The sequence below is a fragment of the Cynocephalus volans genome, chromosome X, assembly GCF_027409185.1.
Source record: "Cynocephalus volans isolate mCynVol1 chromosome X, mCynVol1.pri, whole genome shotgun sequence".
In the NCBI taxonomy this organism is placed as follows: domain Eukaryota; kingdom Metazoa; phylum Chordata; class Mammalia; order Dermoptera; family Cynocephalidae; genus Cynocephalus; species Cynocephalus volans.
In genome coordinates, this window is record NC_084478.1 from 29,263,543 (window position 1) to 29,281,070 (window position 17,528).

Below are 17,528 nucleotides of genomic sequence, written 5' to 3' on the forward strand. Positions count from 1 at the left end.
AATTTTACCAAACATTCAAACAGGAATTGACACCGATTCTTTACAAACTATTCCAAAAGATTGAAACGGACGCAAATCTCCCAAACTCATTCTATGAAGCAAACATCATCCTGATACCAAAACCAGGTAAAGATATAACCAAAAAAGAAAACTACAGGCCGATATCCTTGATGAATATAGATGCAAAAATCCTCACTAAAATACTAGCAAACAGAATACAGCAACACATACGAAAAATTATTCATCACGATCAAGTGGGATTCATCCCAGGGATGCAAGGTTGGTTCAACCTACGCAAATCAATAAATGTGATACACCATATGAATAAACTCAAACACAAGGACCATGTGATCATCTCTATAGATGCTGAAAAAGCATTTGATAAAGTTCAGCACTCATTCTTGACGAAGACCCTCTATAAGTTAGGTATAGAGGGAAAGAAAGTATCTCAACATAATTAAAGCCATATATGCCCAACCCACTGCCAATATCATCCTGAATGGGGAAAAGTTGAAAGCTTTTCCTTTAAGAACAGGAACTAGACAAGGATGCCCACTCTCACCACTCCTATTCAACATAGTGTTGGAAGTACTAGCCAGAGCAATCAGAGAAGAGAAGGAAATAAAGGGCATCCAGATTGGAAAAGATGAAGTCAAACTGTCCCTGTTTGCAGATGACATGATCCTATATATCGAACAGCCTTAAACCTCTACAAAAAAACTGTTGGAATTGATACATGATTTCAGCACAGTAGCAGGATACAAAATCAACACACAAAAATCAGTAGCATTTCTTTTCTCCAATAGTGAACATGCAGAAGGAGAAATCAAGAAAGCCTGCCCATTTACAATAGCCACCAAAAAAATAAAATACTTAGGAATTGAGTTAACCAAGGAGGTGAAAAATCTCTATAATGAGAACTACAAACCACTGCTGAGAGAAATTAGAGAGGATACAAGAAGATGGAAAGATATCCCATGCTCTTGGATTGGAAGAATCAACATAGTGAAAATGTGCATACTACCCAAAGTGATATACAAATTCAATGCAATCCCCATCAAAATTCCAAAGACAATTTTGTCAGAAATGGAAAGAACTCTCCAGACATTTCTATGGAACACTAAAAGACCACGCATAGCCAAAGCAATGCTCAGCAAAAAAAATAAAGTTGGAAGCATAACACTACCTGACTTTAAGCTATATTACAAAGCTATAATAACCAAAACAGTTTGGTACTGGCATAAAAACAGACACACTGACCAATGGAATACAATAGAGAATCCAGAAATCAACCCACACACTTACTGCCATCTGATCTTTGACAAAGGCACCAAGCCTATTCACTGGGGAAGGGACTGCCTCTTCAGCAAATGGTGCTGGGAGAACTGGATATCCATATGCAGGAGAATGAAACTAGATCCATACCTCTCACCGTATACTAAAATCAACTCAAAATGGATTAAGGATTTAAATATACACCCTGAAACAATAAAACTTCTTAAAGAAAACATAGGAGAAACACTTCAGGAAATAGGACTGGGCACAGACTTCATGAATACGACCCCAAAAGCACGGGCAACCAAAGGAAAAATAAACAAATGGGATTATATCAAACTAAAAAGCTTCTGCACAGCAAAAGAAACAATTAACAGAGTTAAAAGACAACCAACAGAGTGGGAGAAAATATTTGCAAAATATACATCTGACAAAGGATTAATATCCAGAATATATAAGGAACTCAAACAACTTTACAAGAAGAAAACAAGCAACCCAATTAAAAAATGGGCAAAAGAGCTAAGTAGGCATTTCTCTAAGGAAGATATACAAATGGCCAACAGACATATGAAAAAATGCTCAACATCACTCAGCATCCGGGAAATGCAAATCAAAACCACATTGAGATACCATCTAACCCCAGTTAGGATGGCTAAAATACAAAAGACGCTGCGGAGAAAAAGGAACTCTCATACATTGTTGGTGGGACTGCAAAATGGTGCAGCCTCTATGGAAAGTGGTATGGAGATTCCTCAAACAATTGCAGATAGATCTACCATACGACCCAGCTATCCCACTGTTGGGAATATACCCAGAGGAATGGAAATCATCAAGTCGAAGTTATACCTGTTCCCCAATGTTGACCGCAGCACTCTTTACAATAGCCAAGAGTTGGAACCAGCCCAAATGCCCATCATCAGATGAGTGGATACGGAAAATGTGGTACATCTACACAATGGAATACTACTCAGCTATAAAAACGAATGAAATACTGCCATTTGCCACAACATGGATGGACCTTGAGAGAATTATATTAAGTGAAACAAGTCAGGCACAGAAAGAGAAATACCACATGTTCTCACTTATTGGTGGGAGCTAAAAATTAATAAATAAATTCACACACACACACACACACACACACACACACACACACACACACACACACACACACACATACACACAAACCGGGGGGGGGGGAAGAAGTTATAACAACCACAATTATTTGAAGTTGATATGACAAGCAAACAGAAAGGACTTTGTTTGGGGGGAGGGGGGAGGGAGAAGGGAGGGAGGTTTTGGTGATGGGGAGCAATAATCAGCTACAATGTATATCGACAAAATAAAATTTAAAAAAATAAAATAAAATAAAATAAAGAAAAAAAAAAGAAAATCTGGAGGAAATGGATAAATTTCTGGACACATATAAACTACCAATACTGAAGCAAGAAGAAGTACTAAAATTGAACAGACCAGTAAGTAATGAGCAATGAGATTGAAGCAATAATCAACACTCTCCCAACAAAGAGAAGCCCAGGACCAGATGGCTTCACTGCTGGATTCTACCAAACCTTTAGAGAGGAATTAACACCGATTCTCCTTAAACTATTCCAAAAAATTGAAACAAAGACCGTTCTCCCAAACTCATTCTGTGAGGCCAGCATCACCATAATACCCAAATCAGACAGAGACATAACAACAACAAAAAAGCTACAGGCTTATATCCTTGATGAACATAGATACAAAAACTATCAACAAGACATTAGCAAACAGAATATAACAGCACATCAGAAAGATTATACACCTTGATCAAGTGGGATTCATGATCAAGTGGGATTATGATCAAGTGGGATTATGATCAAGTGGGATTCAACATGTGCAAATCAACAAAAACCATATTATTATCTCAACAGATGCAGAAAAAGCATTTCACAAAATTCAACATCCCTTCATAATAAAGGCTTTCAACAAATTAGGTAAGAAATAAAGTATCTCAACACAATAAAAGTCATATATGACAAACCTAGTGCCAATGTCATCATGAATCTGGAAATGCAGAAAGCTTTTCCTTTAAGAACAGGAACAAGACAAGGATTTCCATTCTTACCACTCCTATTCAACATAGTACTGAAGCCAATGTAATTTTCTAAAAATAATCAAGGTCATTTTATAATCTGTTTTCCCTTATGCTATTAAACATTCTTTTTGCTTTTCTTTTGTTGTGGTTGCACAGTACATTTTTCATTGATTATGAATATTCATGAGATACAAAGCTGACTGTCACTACTCGTGCCCAAAATGTAATGGCTAGATCCATACTGGCAGCATGCCCATTAGTACAAATTGCGATTATACCCAATGTCCCCCACCCAATTATCCCCGACTTCACTACCCAACTCCCTTTCCTCCACTCCACTTTGTATCCCTAGGTACGTTCTCTCCCTCTGCAAGTCCAACACACCACTGTGATCTTTCTTTGGTTCCTTCTTTCTCTCTTAGCAACCACTTATGAGTGAGTACATGTGGTATTTATCCCTCTGTGCTTTGCTTATTTCACTCAACATATTTCTCCAAGCTCATCTGTGTTGTTGCAAATGGAAGGATTTCATTCTTTTATGGCAGAGTGTTATTCTATAGTATATATATACCACATTTTCCTTATCCAATTATCCATCAATGTACATTTAGGTTGGTTCCATATCTTGGCTATTGTGAACAGAGCTGCAATGAACATGGGCGTGCAGGTATCTCTTCGACATGATGATTTCCATTCCTCTGGTATATACCCAGAAGTGGGATTGCTGGATCATATGGAAGATCAATCTGTAGTTGTCGAGAAAGCTCGATGCTGTTTTCCATAGTGGTTGTACTAATTTACAGTCCCACCAACAGTGTGGAGTGTTCCCTTCTCTCCACATCCTCATGAGCATTTGTTATTCTCCATCTTTTTGGCTATAGCCAGTTTAACTGGAGTGAGGTGGTACTGCAATGCGGTTTTAATTTGCATTTCCCTGATGACTAGTGATGTTGAGCATTTTCTCATGTACCTGTTGACCTTTTGTATGTCTTCCTTTGAAGAATGTATATTCAGTTCCTTCACCCATTTTTTAATTGGGTTATTTGGTTCTTTGCTGTGTAATTGCTTGAGTTCCTTGTATATCATGGAAATTAATCCCTTGTCAGATGCATAGTTAGCAAAAATTTTCTCCCAATCTGTAGGTCATTGTTTCACTCTGTTGATTGTTTCCTTTGCTGTGCAGAAGCTTTTTAGTTTGATATAGTCCCATTTGTTTACTTTTTCCTTGGCTGCTTGTGCTTTCATGCTCATGTTCATAAAGCCTGTGCCCAGAAAGAATTGCTGAAGTGATTCACCAATATTTTCCCTTAGTATTTTTACATTTTCAGGTCTTATACTTAAGTCTTTAATCCATTTTGAGTTGTTTTAGTATATGGTAAGAGACGCATGTCTGGTTTTATTCTTCTGCATGTGGATATCCAATTTTCCCAGCACCACTTATTGAAGAGGCAGTCTTTTCCTCAATGTAGGTTTTTGTTGTCCTTGTCAAATATCAGATGGCTGTAAGCCTGAGGGGTGATTTCTGGGTTCTCTATTCTACTCCACTGGTCTGCCTGTCTATTTTTTTATGCTAGTACTTGCTGTTTTGGTTACTATAGCTTTGTAGTATAATTTGAAGTCAGGTAGTATTATGCCTCCAGCTTTAATTAATTAATTATTTATTTATTTGCTCAGGATTCCTTTGGCTATTCAGGGTCTTTTGTGATTCCATATGAATGTTAAGATTGTTTTTCCATTTCTGTGAAGAATGTCATTGGTATTTTGATGGGGGTTGCATTGAATCTGTAGATTGCTCTGGGTAATATAGACCTTTTTACAATGTTAATTCTTCCAATCCAGGAGCATGGAATATCTTTCCATCTTTTTGTGTCTTCTTTAATTCCTTTCAGTAGTGGCTTGTAGTTCTCATTGTAGAGATCTTTCACCTCCTTGGTTAAATTGGTTCCTAGGTATTTTATTTTTTTGTGACAATTGAAATTTGGCTTACTTTCTTGATTTCTCTTTCTGTTAGTTCATTATTGGAGAATATAAATGCAACTGATTTGAGGGATTTATTTTGTATCCTGCAACATTACTGAAATTATTAGCCAGCTCTAAGTGGTTTTTGATAGAGTCTTTAGATGTTTCTATATATGGGATCGTGTCATCTGCAAATAGGGACAGTTTGACTTCATCTTTTCCAATCTGGATGCCCTTTATTTCTTTCTCTTGCCTGATTGCTCTGGCTAGTACCAGAGGTGGTATGAGTGGGTATCCTTGTCTTGTTCCTGTTCTTAACAAAAAAGCCTTCAGTTTTTCCCCATTCAGAATGATACTGGCAGTGGGCTTGTCATAGATGGCTTTTATTGTGTTGAGATACATTCCTTCTATACCTAATTGGTCGAGAGTCTTTCTCACGAAGGCATATTGAGTTTTGTCAAATGTTTTTTCAGCATCTATTGAGATAATCATATGGTTTTTATCCTTGAGTTTGCTGATGTGATGTATCAACATCAAACATGATGTTTGTTGAATGTGTTGACTTTCATATGTTGAACCATCCTTGCATCCCTGGGATGAATCCTATTTGATCATGGTTTTTAATTTTTTTAGTGTGTTTCTGTATTCTGATTGCTAATATTTTATTGAGGAATTTTGCGTCTATGTTCATCAAAGATATTGGCCTGTTATTTTCTTTTTTTGGTTTCTTTATCTGGTTTTGGTATCAAAGTTATGTTGGCCTCATCGAATGAGTTTGGGAGAGTGGCTTCTGTTTCAGTTTTTTGGAATAGTTTTAGGAGAATTGGTATTAATTCAGCTGTAAAGCCACCCAGACCTGGAGGCCTTTCTCTGTTGGAATATTGTTGATTACCTCTTCAATCTCGTTGTTTGTTGTCGGTCTGTTCAGGTTTTCTATATCTTCTTGATTTGGTCTGGGTAGTTTGTATGTGTCCAGAAACTTATCCATATTTTCCAGGTTTTCATTTTTGTTGTCATACAGTTGTTTATAATATTCTCTAATGATTCTTCATATTCCTGTGCTATTGGTTGTAATGTCCCCCTTTTCATTTGTAATTTTTGTTATTTGGGTCTTCTCTCTTCTTTTATTTATTTATTTATTTATTTATTTTGTTAACCTAGCTAATGGTTTGTCTATTTTATTTATCTTCTGAAAAAATAAACTTTTTGTTTTGTTGATCTTTTCCATTGCTTTTTGGGTCTCTATTTCATTTAGTACTGCTCTGAACTTAATTATTTCTCTCTGTCTACTACCTTTAGGATTAGATTGTTGCTGTTTTTCTAGTTCTTTGAGGTATAGGGTTAGGTCATTTATTTGAAGTCTTTACATTCTTTTGATGTAAGCATTTATTGCAATAAATTTCCCTCTGAGTATTGCTTTTGTAGTATCCCACAGGTTTTGGTATGATGTGTCTTTATTTTCATCAGTTTCAAGAAATTTTTTGATTTCCTGTTTGATTTCTTCTTGGATCCATAGGTCATTCAGGAGCCTATTGTTTAGTTTCCATCTATTTATATAGTTTCCAGAGTCTTGCTTGTTATTAATTTCCAGTTTTAGTCTGTTATGGTCTGAAAAGATACTTGGGATGTTTCAATTTATTTAAATTTGCTGAGACTAGATTTGTGGCCTAATATGTGGTCTATCCTGGAGAATGTTCCATGTGCTGATGAGAAGAAAGTATATTCTTTGGTTGTTGGGTGAAAAGTTCTGTATATATCTGACAGGTCTGGTTGGTTTAAGGTGTAGTTTAAATTCGGTGTCTCTTTGTTGATTTGTTGCCTGGAAGATCTGTCCTATACTGGGAGAGGGGTGTTCAGGTCACCCACTATTAATGTATTAGGTCCTATTTCTTTCTTTAGGTCTAAGAGTGTTTGCTTTATGCATCTGAGTGCTCCCATATTCAGTGCATACATATTTATGCTTGTTATGTCTTCTAGCTGGATAGATCCTTTTATCATTATACAGTGGCCTTCTCTGTCTCTTTTTATGTTTTTTGGTTTAAAGTCTATTTTATCCAATATAAGAATAGCTATTCCTGCTCATTTATGGTTTCAATTTGCATGTTATATCCTTTTCCATCCCTTCACCTTTAGTCTCTGTGTGCGTCTACAGATGAGGTGGGTCTCTTGAAGACTGCATATACTTGGGTCTAGCTTTTTAATCCAATCAATCAGTCTGTGTCTTTTGATGGGAAGTTTAATGCATTCACATTTAGGGTAGTTATTGACAAGTATTGTTTAATTCCTGTCATTTAGTTGCTTTTTGTTTAGATGATTCAAATATCTTTTGATCATTACTTCCCCTTTTATTTCTCTTCTTCAGTGTTAGCTGGAAATTTGAGGTGGCATGATTTAGCTTCTTTCTCTTTCTCACTGGCATTTTTGTTTTAACATCAGGTTTTTCTCTTTCTTGTATATTCATGATAGTGAATATTGTTCTTCGGATTCCAGATGCAGGACACCCTTGAGAAATTCTTACAGGCCTAGTCGTGCAGTAGTGAACTCCCAGAATTTTTGTTTCTCTGAGAAATGCACTATTTCTCCCTCATTTCTTAAGGAGTGCCTTGCTGGGTAAAGAATTCTTGGCTGGCAATTTTTTTCTTTCAGTATTTTGAATATATAATTCCACTTTCTTCTGGCCTGTAGGGTTTCAGTTGAGAAGTCTGCTGTTAGTCTGACAGGGGTTCCCTTATAGGTGACTTGTCATTTTTCTCTTGCTGCTTTTAGAATTCTCTCTTTGTCTTTGAGCTTTGCAAATTTGACGATAATGTTTCTCAGAGAGGATCATTTTGGATTGAATCTGTTTGGCAACCTTTGAGCTTCCTGGATCTGAAGGTCTGCATCTCCCCCTACACCTGGGAAGTTTTCTGTTATTGAAGTTTTCAATATCTTTTCCTTTCTCCAGCCCTTCTGAAATACCCACAATTTGGATGCTAGAGCACTTGAGTTTGTCTGCTATCTCTCTTAATTTTTTTTCATATTTTAAATTCTTTCCCTTTTTTTTTTTTTCTGGTCTGCCTGGGTTATTTCAAAAAGACCACCTTCGATATCTGAAATTCTTTCTTCTGCTTGCTCTAGCCTGCTGCTCACCTCTCTGTTACGTTTTTTATTTTATTGACTGAGTCTTTCATTTCTAGGAGTTCTGCTACACTCTTTTTTTAAGGTATCAATCTCTTTGTAAATTTCCTCCTTCGTGTTCTGGACATTTTTTCTTGTTTCATTGTGTTCTCTAATTGAGTCTTCTTTTACCTCTTTGATTTTTCTTCAGATCATTGCTCAGAATTCCTTTTCAGACATTTCAAGGATTCCATGTTCTATGGGGTCTGAAATTTGAGCATTACTGTATTCCTTTGGTGGTGTCATATCTTCTTGTTTTTTTGTAGTTCTAGTATTTTTTCATTGATGTTTGGTCATCTGGTAGAGGACTTGCTTCTTCTACTACTCTGGGGTTATCTATGAGGATAAAGACTTCTTCCTCTATTTTCAGGCTCTACTAGTGACCCTTCTTATATCTATGTAGTCAAGTGAGCAGCAGGTTGCCTTTAGAGTGGCCCTGGCTGGTACTGTGGTGGTGAACTGTCCTTGCAGTGACAGTAGGTGCGGCAGTTGCTATATAACATCACCTTGACTCCTGTTATAGAATCTGTGGCCATAGACTGAGCTCCCAGTACCACATGGATCTCGGCTCACCTCTGCACTTGCTGGGCCTATGGGCGCTTCCCTCTGGGGCCTAGGACTGAGCCCTGGTGCCATGTAGGTCTGAGCTCACCTCAGAGGCTGCTGCAGCTGTTGGCACTTCCCTCTGGGGCCTAAGAGTGAGCCCCAGTGCCACACGGGTCTCCACTCCTTAAACTTTCTTTAAGAAAATGATTTCTATTCTTCCAAATCAGGAATAGATATGCTGCAATTCATTTAACTAGTGCCCTATCATTGGACCTCGGGGTTTTTAAAAAATTACTTAAATTAACACTTTAAGCCTTGTACATAAATATTGGTATATATGTGATTATCTTATTAAGGTAAATGTCTAGAAGTAACATTACTGGGGCAAAGTCTATTAAACATATACAGATTTTATCCATAATTTCAACTATCTTTCCAAGGAATATAATTATGCCAAATTGTAATTTACTGGTGTTTATTTCCCTGCATGTTTTATAGCATTAGGTATTTTCAGGGTTTTTTTTTTTCTTTCTAATCTTAGCCCAATTTTCCAGAGAAAAAGTTATGTCATTGGTTTAATTTTTATTCCTTTCACTCTAAAGAAGTCAAGCACTTTTTAACACAATTACTCTTCACTTTTCTGGTGAATTGTCTTTTACATTTCTGTCCAAATTTCTACTTTGGGATTCATCTTTTTTTTTTCTTTGTAAAAAGCTCTGTATGTTAAATATAAATAACTATGATTGTGTTATATATTTAAAATTATTATTCTGGTGTTTCCTGTGTCTTTGATGGTACTTTTGACATTAAGAAGATTTTCATTTTTATGTTGTCAAACCTATTAATTTTCTGTGTTTGCTTTTATGTTTAAAAATTATTTTCCATTTTGATATCAGAAATTATTTTCCTATGTAAGCTTCAAGTTCTTTTCTCTTTTATAAAGAGCAAGAATCTAGTGTGGATTACTTTTTAATGGTAGGAGAATTTTGTTAATCAATTGTTCTGGCATGTATCACATAACTTTCATTTATTTATTTTATTTAGTTAGTTTAGAATAGACTTTCCTTTCTTTTCTGATTTAAAATTTCACCTTTATTACATACCTTATTTATATACAGATTTATCTCTGGACAGTTCTCTCTCACAGTTTGTCAATCACATGGGATAAAAATGTTTTAAGTATTGTACTTTTATAATGTATTTAAATACCTGATTGTGCAATTCCTCTTAATTCATTTGAATTTTTCAAAGTTGTCTCTGTCGGAATGCAAACTAGTATAGTATAAATGTCAACATTATTGTTAGATAAGGAGAGCTACAGAAGTTTTGAAATGAAGGAGAGCAGACAGGAACTTAGGGAAAATGTGGCACTTTGGCTGGACCCAGAATGATGACTATGATTTGGCTTGGCAGAGAGGAAAGAAAAGGGACATCCCAGACCGGGGCGAATAGCCTGAGCAGCGCCCAGAATACTGAACAAGCAGTGTATAATGGGTGATGGGAGAGTGAGGGTGAAAGGGATCTAACATTTGTGGAATACCTACTGAATGTGAGTCACTATGCTAAGAATCTTATAGGAAAATCTCTGAGGGCAGCTGAATCCTCATACTTTCACTCCTGTGCCAGTGCATGTTCAGTGCCTTGTTTTCAAGCCCTTCCAATTTGGATGCAGAACTCAGTGTTTCTTTGACTTTCTGAGAAACAATTTGCTCACACAAGAACTTTATTGGTCAAAGTAAACCAGTTTCTTGACCTCAACACCATACATTTCAGACCAAAAGATCAGTTGTCATAGGGTGCTATCTGGTGCATTATAGGGTGTTTATCGCTGACTTCTGCCTGCTGGATGCCAGTAGCAATTCTGCTCCCTGATAGGGACAACTAAAACGGTCTCCAGACATTGCCAAATGTCAAACTGGGGACAAAATCAACTCCAGTTCAGAAACACAGATTGCAACAAAGACAGGAAAGTTTACAGGGGGGTTTATATTACACAGTGCACAATATATAATCTCTTTTTGTTTTCCTCCCTGAAGTGCCTTCGTGGTTTTGCCTTGGATTGATTGTACCCCCCAAACCTTGAATCCCCCCACCCCTGTGATGGTGTTAAGAGGGTGGGAAATCCTATTATGGTAACTTAAAGATGGAGCCTTGAAGAGGTGATTAGATTGCAGGACCATGCTGTAGTGAATGGATTAATAATTGTGGTCAGGGGCATGGTTTGAAGGGCTTTAAAAGGAGATTGAGGAGGTTCATCTCTGCTCTCTCTGCTTCTTGCAATGAGAAGGGTCACTGTCACCACCACCAGATATGTTCCTTGGACTTTGGACTTCCCAGCCTCAGAAACTGTCAGCAATAAATTTCAATTTCTTTATAAAATACCCAGTTCCGTATATTTTGTTATAAGCAACAGAAACAGACTAATACAGTATCTCTACAACTAGGTTTGATTTGCTGTTGTTGCTTGTTTCTTTTTGCTGAATTTATTGCACAGTGTCTCAACCACGGCACTACTGACATTTGGGCCAGATAATTCTCTGTTGTGGGGAGCCTCTCCTATGCATTGTGGGGTGTTTAGTGGTACCCAGGAGATGCCAATGCTACCACCACCACCCCAAGTTGTGACAACCAAATCTGTATCTAGACATTGACAAAATTGTCTCTGGTGGAGGACCGCTGATACAACTATACCAAAGATAGGAAATTTGTAGGGCTTTATTCTATACAATCCATAAGATATAGCTTAGAAACCCTCTATTTTTTTTTTTCCCTTTGGAGTCTATCACTATCCTTTCAGTGATGGAGATGCAAGGATTACTCAAAGCCCAAATATTTGAAAGCTATGAGAGGCCCAGAGGGACTACACCAAGCTAACTCCTGCAAGAAAGGAGAAAGCTGGTGCAGCCCTGAGCTCGGTCATGTCTCATCTTCTGTGGTAGTATCCAGACCTTGGCCATGTAACAAGCTGAATATAGTATTAAAAGAAGTACAGAAAGGAGTGTGTGAACAGGACAGAAAATGATCTCAGTGTTTCCTACTAATGAATCAGGACATCTTTGCTGTTTCCAGCATGTGCTGTTTTCAGCACATAATGTTCCCATTCTGTGCACTTAAGGCTTTTGCCCTTTGTGCATTCCCTATTCTAAACAGGCCCCTGTGTTCCCAAAGGAGCCCCTTCTTGGTTACTATGCAACTGGTTGTTTTGTTTTTCTTATGGTCTCTCAAGGATTCTCCATCTCAGCACTATTGTTTTAGGCCAGATAATTCTTTGTTGTGTGGGACTGTCCATAGATTGCAGGGTGTTTAGCAACTTCTACCCACTAGATGCCAGTAGTTCCTCACCCCCCGCCCAAAGTTGTAGCAACCATTACTGTCTTCAGATATTGTCAAAGGTCTCCTGGGTAGCAAAGTACCCCTGGTTAAGAACCGTTCTTCTGTCTCTACTTACCTTTCTCCATACACTGGCTCTTCTTTTCAGCCTTTTCTTATAGAAGAAATGCACACTTTTCTTACTCACAGACACTGAGTGATAGTTTTTGTTGTTGTTGTTATTTAGACATGATTGAGTAGGTTACTTATGAATATTAGAAATTATGAGATTAAGCACCTGGTATATGTCATTCAAATGTGTTAACCATTGCTATTAATTTTATCAGGAGATATTGAGCCTATATATAAAACCTTTAAAAGCAGACTTTAAACCTCAAATACCTATGCCTAGAGTGTTTAACTCTTTTTTCCTCTTAATTTCTGACTTATTTGTGTTCACAACTAAGGCAAGCAAGCTGTGGGAAAAGACAGTTGCATTCATTTTTCTCTTTATTTTGCCAGAAATGTTAAGTCTTAACTAATTCCAACGTTTCCATGAAAACTGAATTTTGGAATTTATTTTGCATCATTGTGGCGATATTGTTTGCAATTGTGAGATGTATGTTGCTTCTAAGTAAGGCATAAGAGATGGAATTATAAACAAAATTAGAGTTTTACTAAAATGGGTTCCTATGGCAAGAGTGTCATCTGATTTTTTTATATTTTCCCCAGTAGATGATATATTTCTCTTTCACACTCAATTTTTCCTCTGGTGTGTGTGTATATGTGGTTTTGACCTTTTCAAGACAAATTGAATCAAAAATTAAAAACAAAATATGATGAAAAGAAAAGCAAAGAATAAAAAGAAACCTGCCAGTCACATTACAAAGTTACTAAACATGCAGAAAGTATTTCTGATCTTTAAAAAGGGTTTCTTTGTTCAATTTATTACACAAGGGTGCAATTTTCCCTAGATTAGATTATAAGGTGTTAATACAAAGTTGGGGTACACGATTTTACTTATAATATCACAAAATTTTAGAGGTGAAGGAGACCCCCAATTTTTTTAATCTAACCATCCCATTTTATGAGTGGAGAAATTGAGACCTAGAGAAGACAAGTGACCTCCCTGGAATTTCTAATCAGGGGTTAGTGACAGAATTCACGTAAGGATATGATTCCCAGACAGTCAGACACGTGTTCTCTTGGTTACATCTATCAGATAATATAGAACTGTAGAATCTTCTAGAAGATTTAGCACTTATTTTCTAATGAACTAAAAAATAATTCAGGAATGACAGTGGAGATATGTTTAGGGATTACTGTGGCACCAACCATTGGGGGTGCTGGGGAGAGAATATTTTGACTGGAATAAGCTTAATGAAAGCGATGTATGCTGCAATTCAGCGCAACTATTATAAAGCAAGAAAAGCACCATCACTGCCTTCTCCCAAGTCTTTAAGACAGATCGACATGGCAGACTATTAAAGAAACAAGATTTTACCAATACATAGCATTCAATTTTTCCCCACAAAGTATCTCATGCTCTCATTTTAAAAACATTTTTTTATTAAAGAACATACACAGTATTGAAAGCTTAGAGTTATTTAAGAATCAGTTATGTCTTCAAACTGCCAGTATGTTTCCAATAACTTTCTTATGTATCTTGAATACTGTGTATGTTCAACATGCCTTAAATCTTCCCGTAGCTGGTACAACTTTTCAATGTAAACATAATTCTTCTTGGGTTTTCCTCAAGATTTTCCTGGTCTTTTTTCTGTGTCCCCTTTTTTTGTTTATGGAAGTTGTATCGCTTGGCCATCGCTACAAGATCTTCTGGGACACTCTGATTTGCTCTTTTCAGAATTTGAATCAATTCATTGGCAATCTTTGAATTATCTTGAGTGATAAGGGAAATTGACGTTCCAGTCTTTCCTGCTCGTCCAGTACGTCCTACTCTGTGGATATATTCTTCAATGTTTTGTGGGAAATCATAATTATATACGTGTGTGATATCGTTAACATCAAGTCCTCGGGATACTAAATCAGTTGTAATCAATATCTTCACTTTTCCACTTTTAAAGTCTTCTAATGCTTCCTCTCGATCACATAGCTCTCTGTCACCATGTAGTGATTGCACAGGGAGGCCTTGGATACCAAAATCACTTGATAAGTCATCAACAACAAGTTTTCGGTTGACAAACACTATGACTTTGTCTTTTGGTGACATATTCTCTAGGAATTCTTGGATAAGAGCTCGTTTTTCTGCTTCTGTGGTAACGATTATATTTTGCTTCACTGTGTTTACAGCAACTAGATCCAGAGTGCCAACATAAACAATCATAGGCTCTTTCAAATAAGACTGTGCAAGTCTACGGACAGAATCTGGCCAAGTTGCACTTGTCATAACAGTCTGCCGATCTGGGCGCACATCTAACAAAATTTTCTTAATCTGGTGCTCAAGCCCCAGATGTAGCATTTTATCTGCCTCATCTAAGACCAAGTAGGTTATGCTTCGTAGGTCAACAAACTTATTCATTTGCAGGTCATTCAGTCTTCCAGGAGTTGCAATAATGATATCTACACTTTTGGTAATGCCTTGAATTTGTCCTTCTCTATTTCTACCACCATGTATACAAATACTTTTCAGACCTTTATATGAATATTTAGAACATTCAGCTTCCACCTGAAGAGCTAATTCTCTGGTGGGAGTGAGGACTAGCATGCCAGGTCCATTCCTTTGTTCTCTAGATATCGGTTGACCATCAAGATGAATAAACCCAGGCATTAAGTAGGACAATGTTTTGCCTGTGCCAGTTTGGGCAACTCCTATAAGATCTACTCCTTTTAAGGCAATGGGCCATGCCTGTGCCTGAATTGGTGTTGGTTTTTGAAAACCCGCCCTTGTTATGCTTTTCATAAGTTCTGTGTACGGACGGAAAGCGTCCTCAAATTCACAAGCTGGATTAGGGATGGGACGCTTCTCACCATCTTTCAAGTCATCACACATTACGTTGTAATTTTCTTTCCTCCACTTGTCTACCTGTTCTTTAGACATGGAGCTTGTAGCTTTGGATTCTGTGTAAAAGTCTTTCTTAATTGGTGGTAAATCTGCCCACTTTCTTTTTTCCCACGCCACGGCTTCTGCCTTAATACGATCCAAATCCATCAATGGCGGAGCTTCTCTGACAACGTTAACTGTGCTTACGTCTCTCCCAACAGGAGGTTGGGACGCAGCATTATCCACATCCGATTCTGAACGGTACCTTTCTTGTCTTTTAATAAGAGTATCTATAGCTGCCTTGGCCTTTGCTTTCATATCTTTGCTGCCAAAAATTTTCACTACTGCTTCGCAATCCCCCTTTTTAATCTGTATTTTAGTGTTTGTCGAACGCTGTAGGTCTTTTATTTTTGACCCACCACGACCAATGACTGAGCCAACCAGGTGGTTCTCCAGTCTAAAGCAGAGTGGTGGTTCATGGGAGCCTGCGGCTCTAGGACCCAAACCGCCTGAGGGGCCATTCCAACTGCTGCCTCTGCCACCTCTGTCATCGCAGCTGGCCCCAGGAGCTCCTGGACTACGCTCTGCCCTCTTCCAGTCCGGGACCCGGGACATTGTAGGGTAGAGGTAGTGTCGGTGCCAGCTTCTGGCCTACATACGGTCAGGAGATGCGAGAAGGTCTGGTCTGCAGCCTCCCACTCTGCAGGCTTTGAAGCGGCTGTTACCTAAGCAACCAGTGTTTGAGGCTGCAGAGGGGAGGGGCGTTGAATGCCTGACCAATCACGGGGCCGGGACTAGTGTGATGTAAGCAGGTGGCTGTGACGTACATTTAAAGAGGCACTCCCTCTCAGGGGCTGACCCTGCCAGCAATTACAGGACCCTGAGAGAGCGCCTTCCTAACTTTTGTGACCTGAGTGTCCAGCTCACTCTCACTCTCGTCATGATAGTTCTGGCTCAGCTTGGGGGCAACCTTGAAGCAGGCCTTAAATTTGTACACATTGAACTTTTTATAGGCCCATTATTTCCATAGGAGAAAAAAATAGAGTTCTAAAAAATTAACTTATTTGTTTGTATACTTGTGTGTTTATGTGTTTATTTGTTTTGGTAAATTTCTTTTGGAGTATCAACAATACTTGGTCTAGAGGAATTCATCACTCCCCTGCCCTCTAGTGTAAATTAAATTATACCATCAATGGTCTCTCAGGTACATACTCAGGGATGGCATTTTGCCTCTGATTCTTCAGCTAAACCCCAGCACTTGTCCAGGCAGTTTCCAGATATTATCACAGGGATGATGGTTAGAAGAGAGGCAGAGTGCGGCCTGAGGGACCTTTGGGGGTGTTTTCAGCGGTTTGTCATTCTTCTCGGTGCCTCTTAATTTTTTCCCTTTCCCTGTGGTTTCATATATTCTGAGATCTTAGCACTAGAAGGTTCTGTAGAAGTCATTTATCAGGTATAATGCAGAAGACAACCTGGCAGCAATCTGGACAGCTGGGCATCCAGCTTCTATTTGAACAATCCCAGAGGAAGGAAGCTCACTTCATTTCAAGGATGTTCATTCTTTTGTGAGGCTGTTTAATGGTCACAGAGATGATGTGCTTCCACTTGCTTCCTTAGATCCTTCTTCTGACTTCTGAAGTTACACAGAATAGATTTCATTCTCCTTGTATCCCTGTGTATGTAAGGACCACTGTCAAATCCCGTTAGGATGTTTGTTCATCAGGGTAACATTTGAGTTTCTTCAACATTTCTTGCTATGACATAGTTTCCCAGATCCACATCATCCTGTTCCCTCTGCTTTGGAAATGTCTCAATGAGGACCTTTTCTTATGCAGCACATAGATCTTAAAAAAAAAAAAAAAAAAGATCTGCAGAAATGGCCTTACCATAAAAGTACTTTTAGGGCCTCTTCACCGAGCATGGCAGTTCTACTAAGTTGACCTAAGATCTCCTGAGACACAAAGCTGTTCGTAGTAACATAATGGGCACTTAAGTCCGTTCTTCTTCATCCTGAACTTACTCTGTTGATTTTTTGTTTTTAATTTGTTTAACTAAAAGTAAACTCTATGTTTATCCTTTTATATTCATCCCATTAAGTTTGGTCAATTGACGTAGCCTATTAAGTTTAATTTTAGTGATTATTTTCTCATCCATCATATTATCCCTAGTTTCAAATCTTCTGCCAATTTAATGTTCATGGCTTCTTTC

General features: G+C 37.9%; 1 protein-coding gene across 1 annotated transcript; it reads right to left on the reverse strand.

The window, feature by feature from the left end:
- Positions 1-14,096: 14,096 nt before the first annotated feature.
- On the reverse strand, positions 14,097-15,935 carry LOC134367768 (probable ATP-dependent RNA helicase DDX53; the record flags this gene model as incomplete). Its single annotated transcript, XM_063084476.1, has 1 exon — positions 14,097-15,935. A coding segment is annotated over exon 1 (1,839 nt), but the record flags the coding sequence as incomplete, so codon positions are not given.
- Between the last annotated feature and the right edge of the window lie 1,593 nt (positions 15,936-17,528).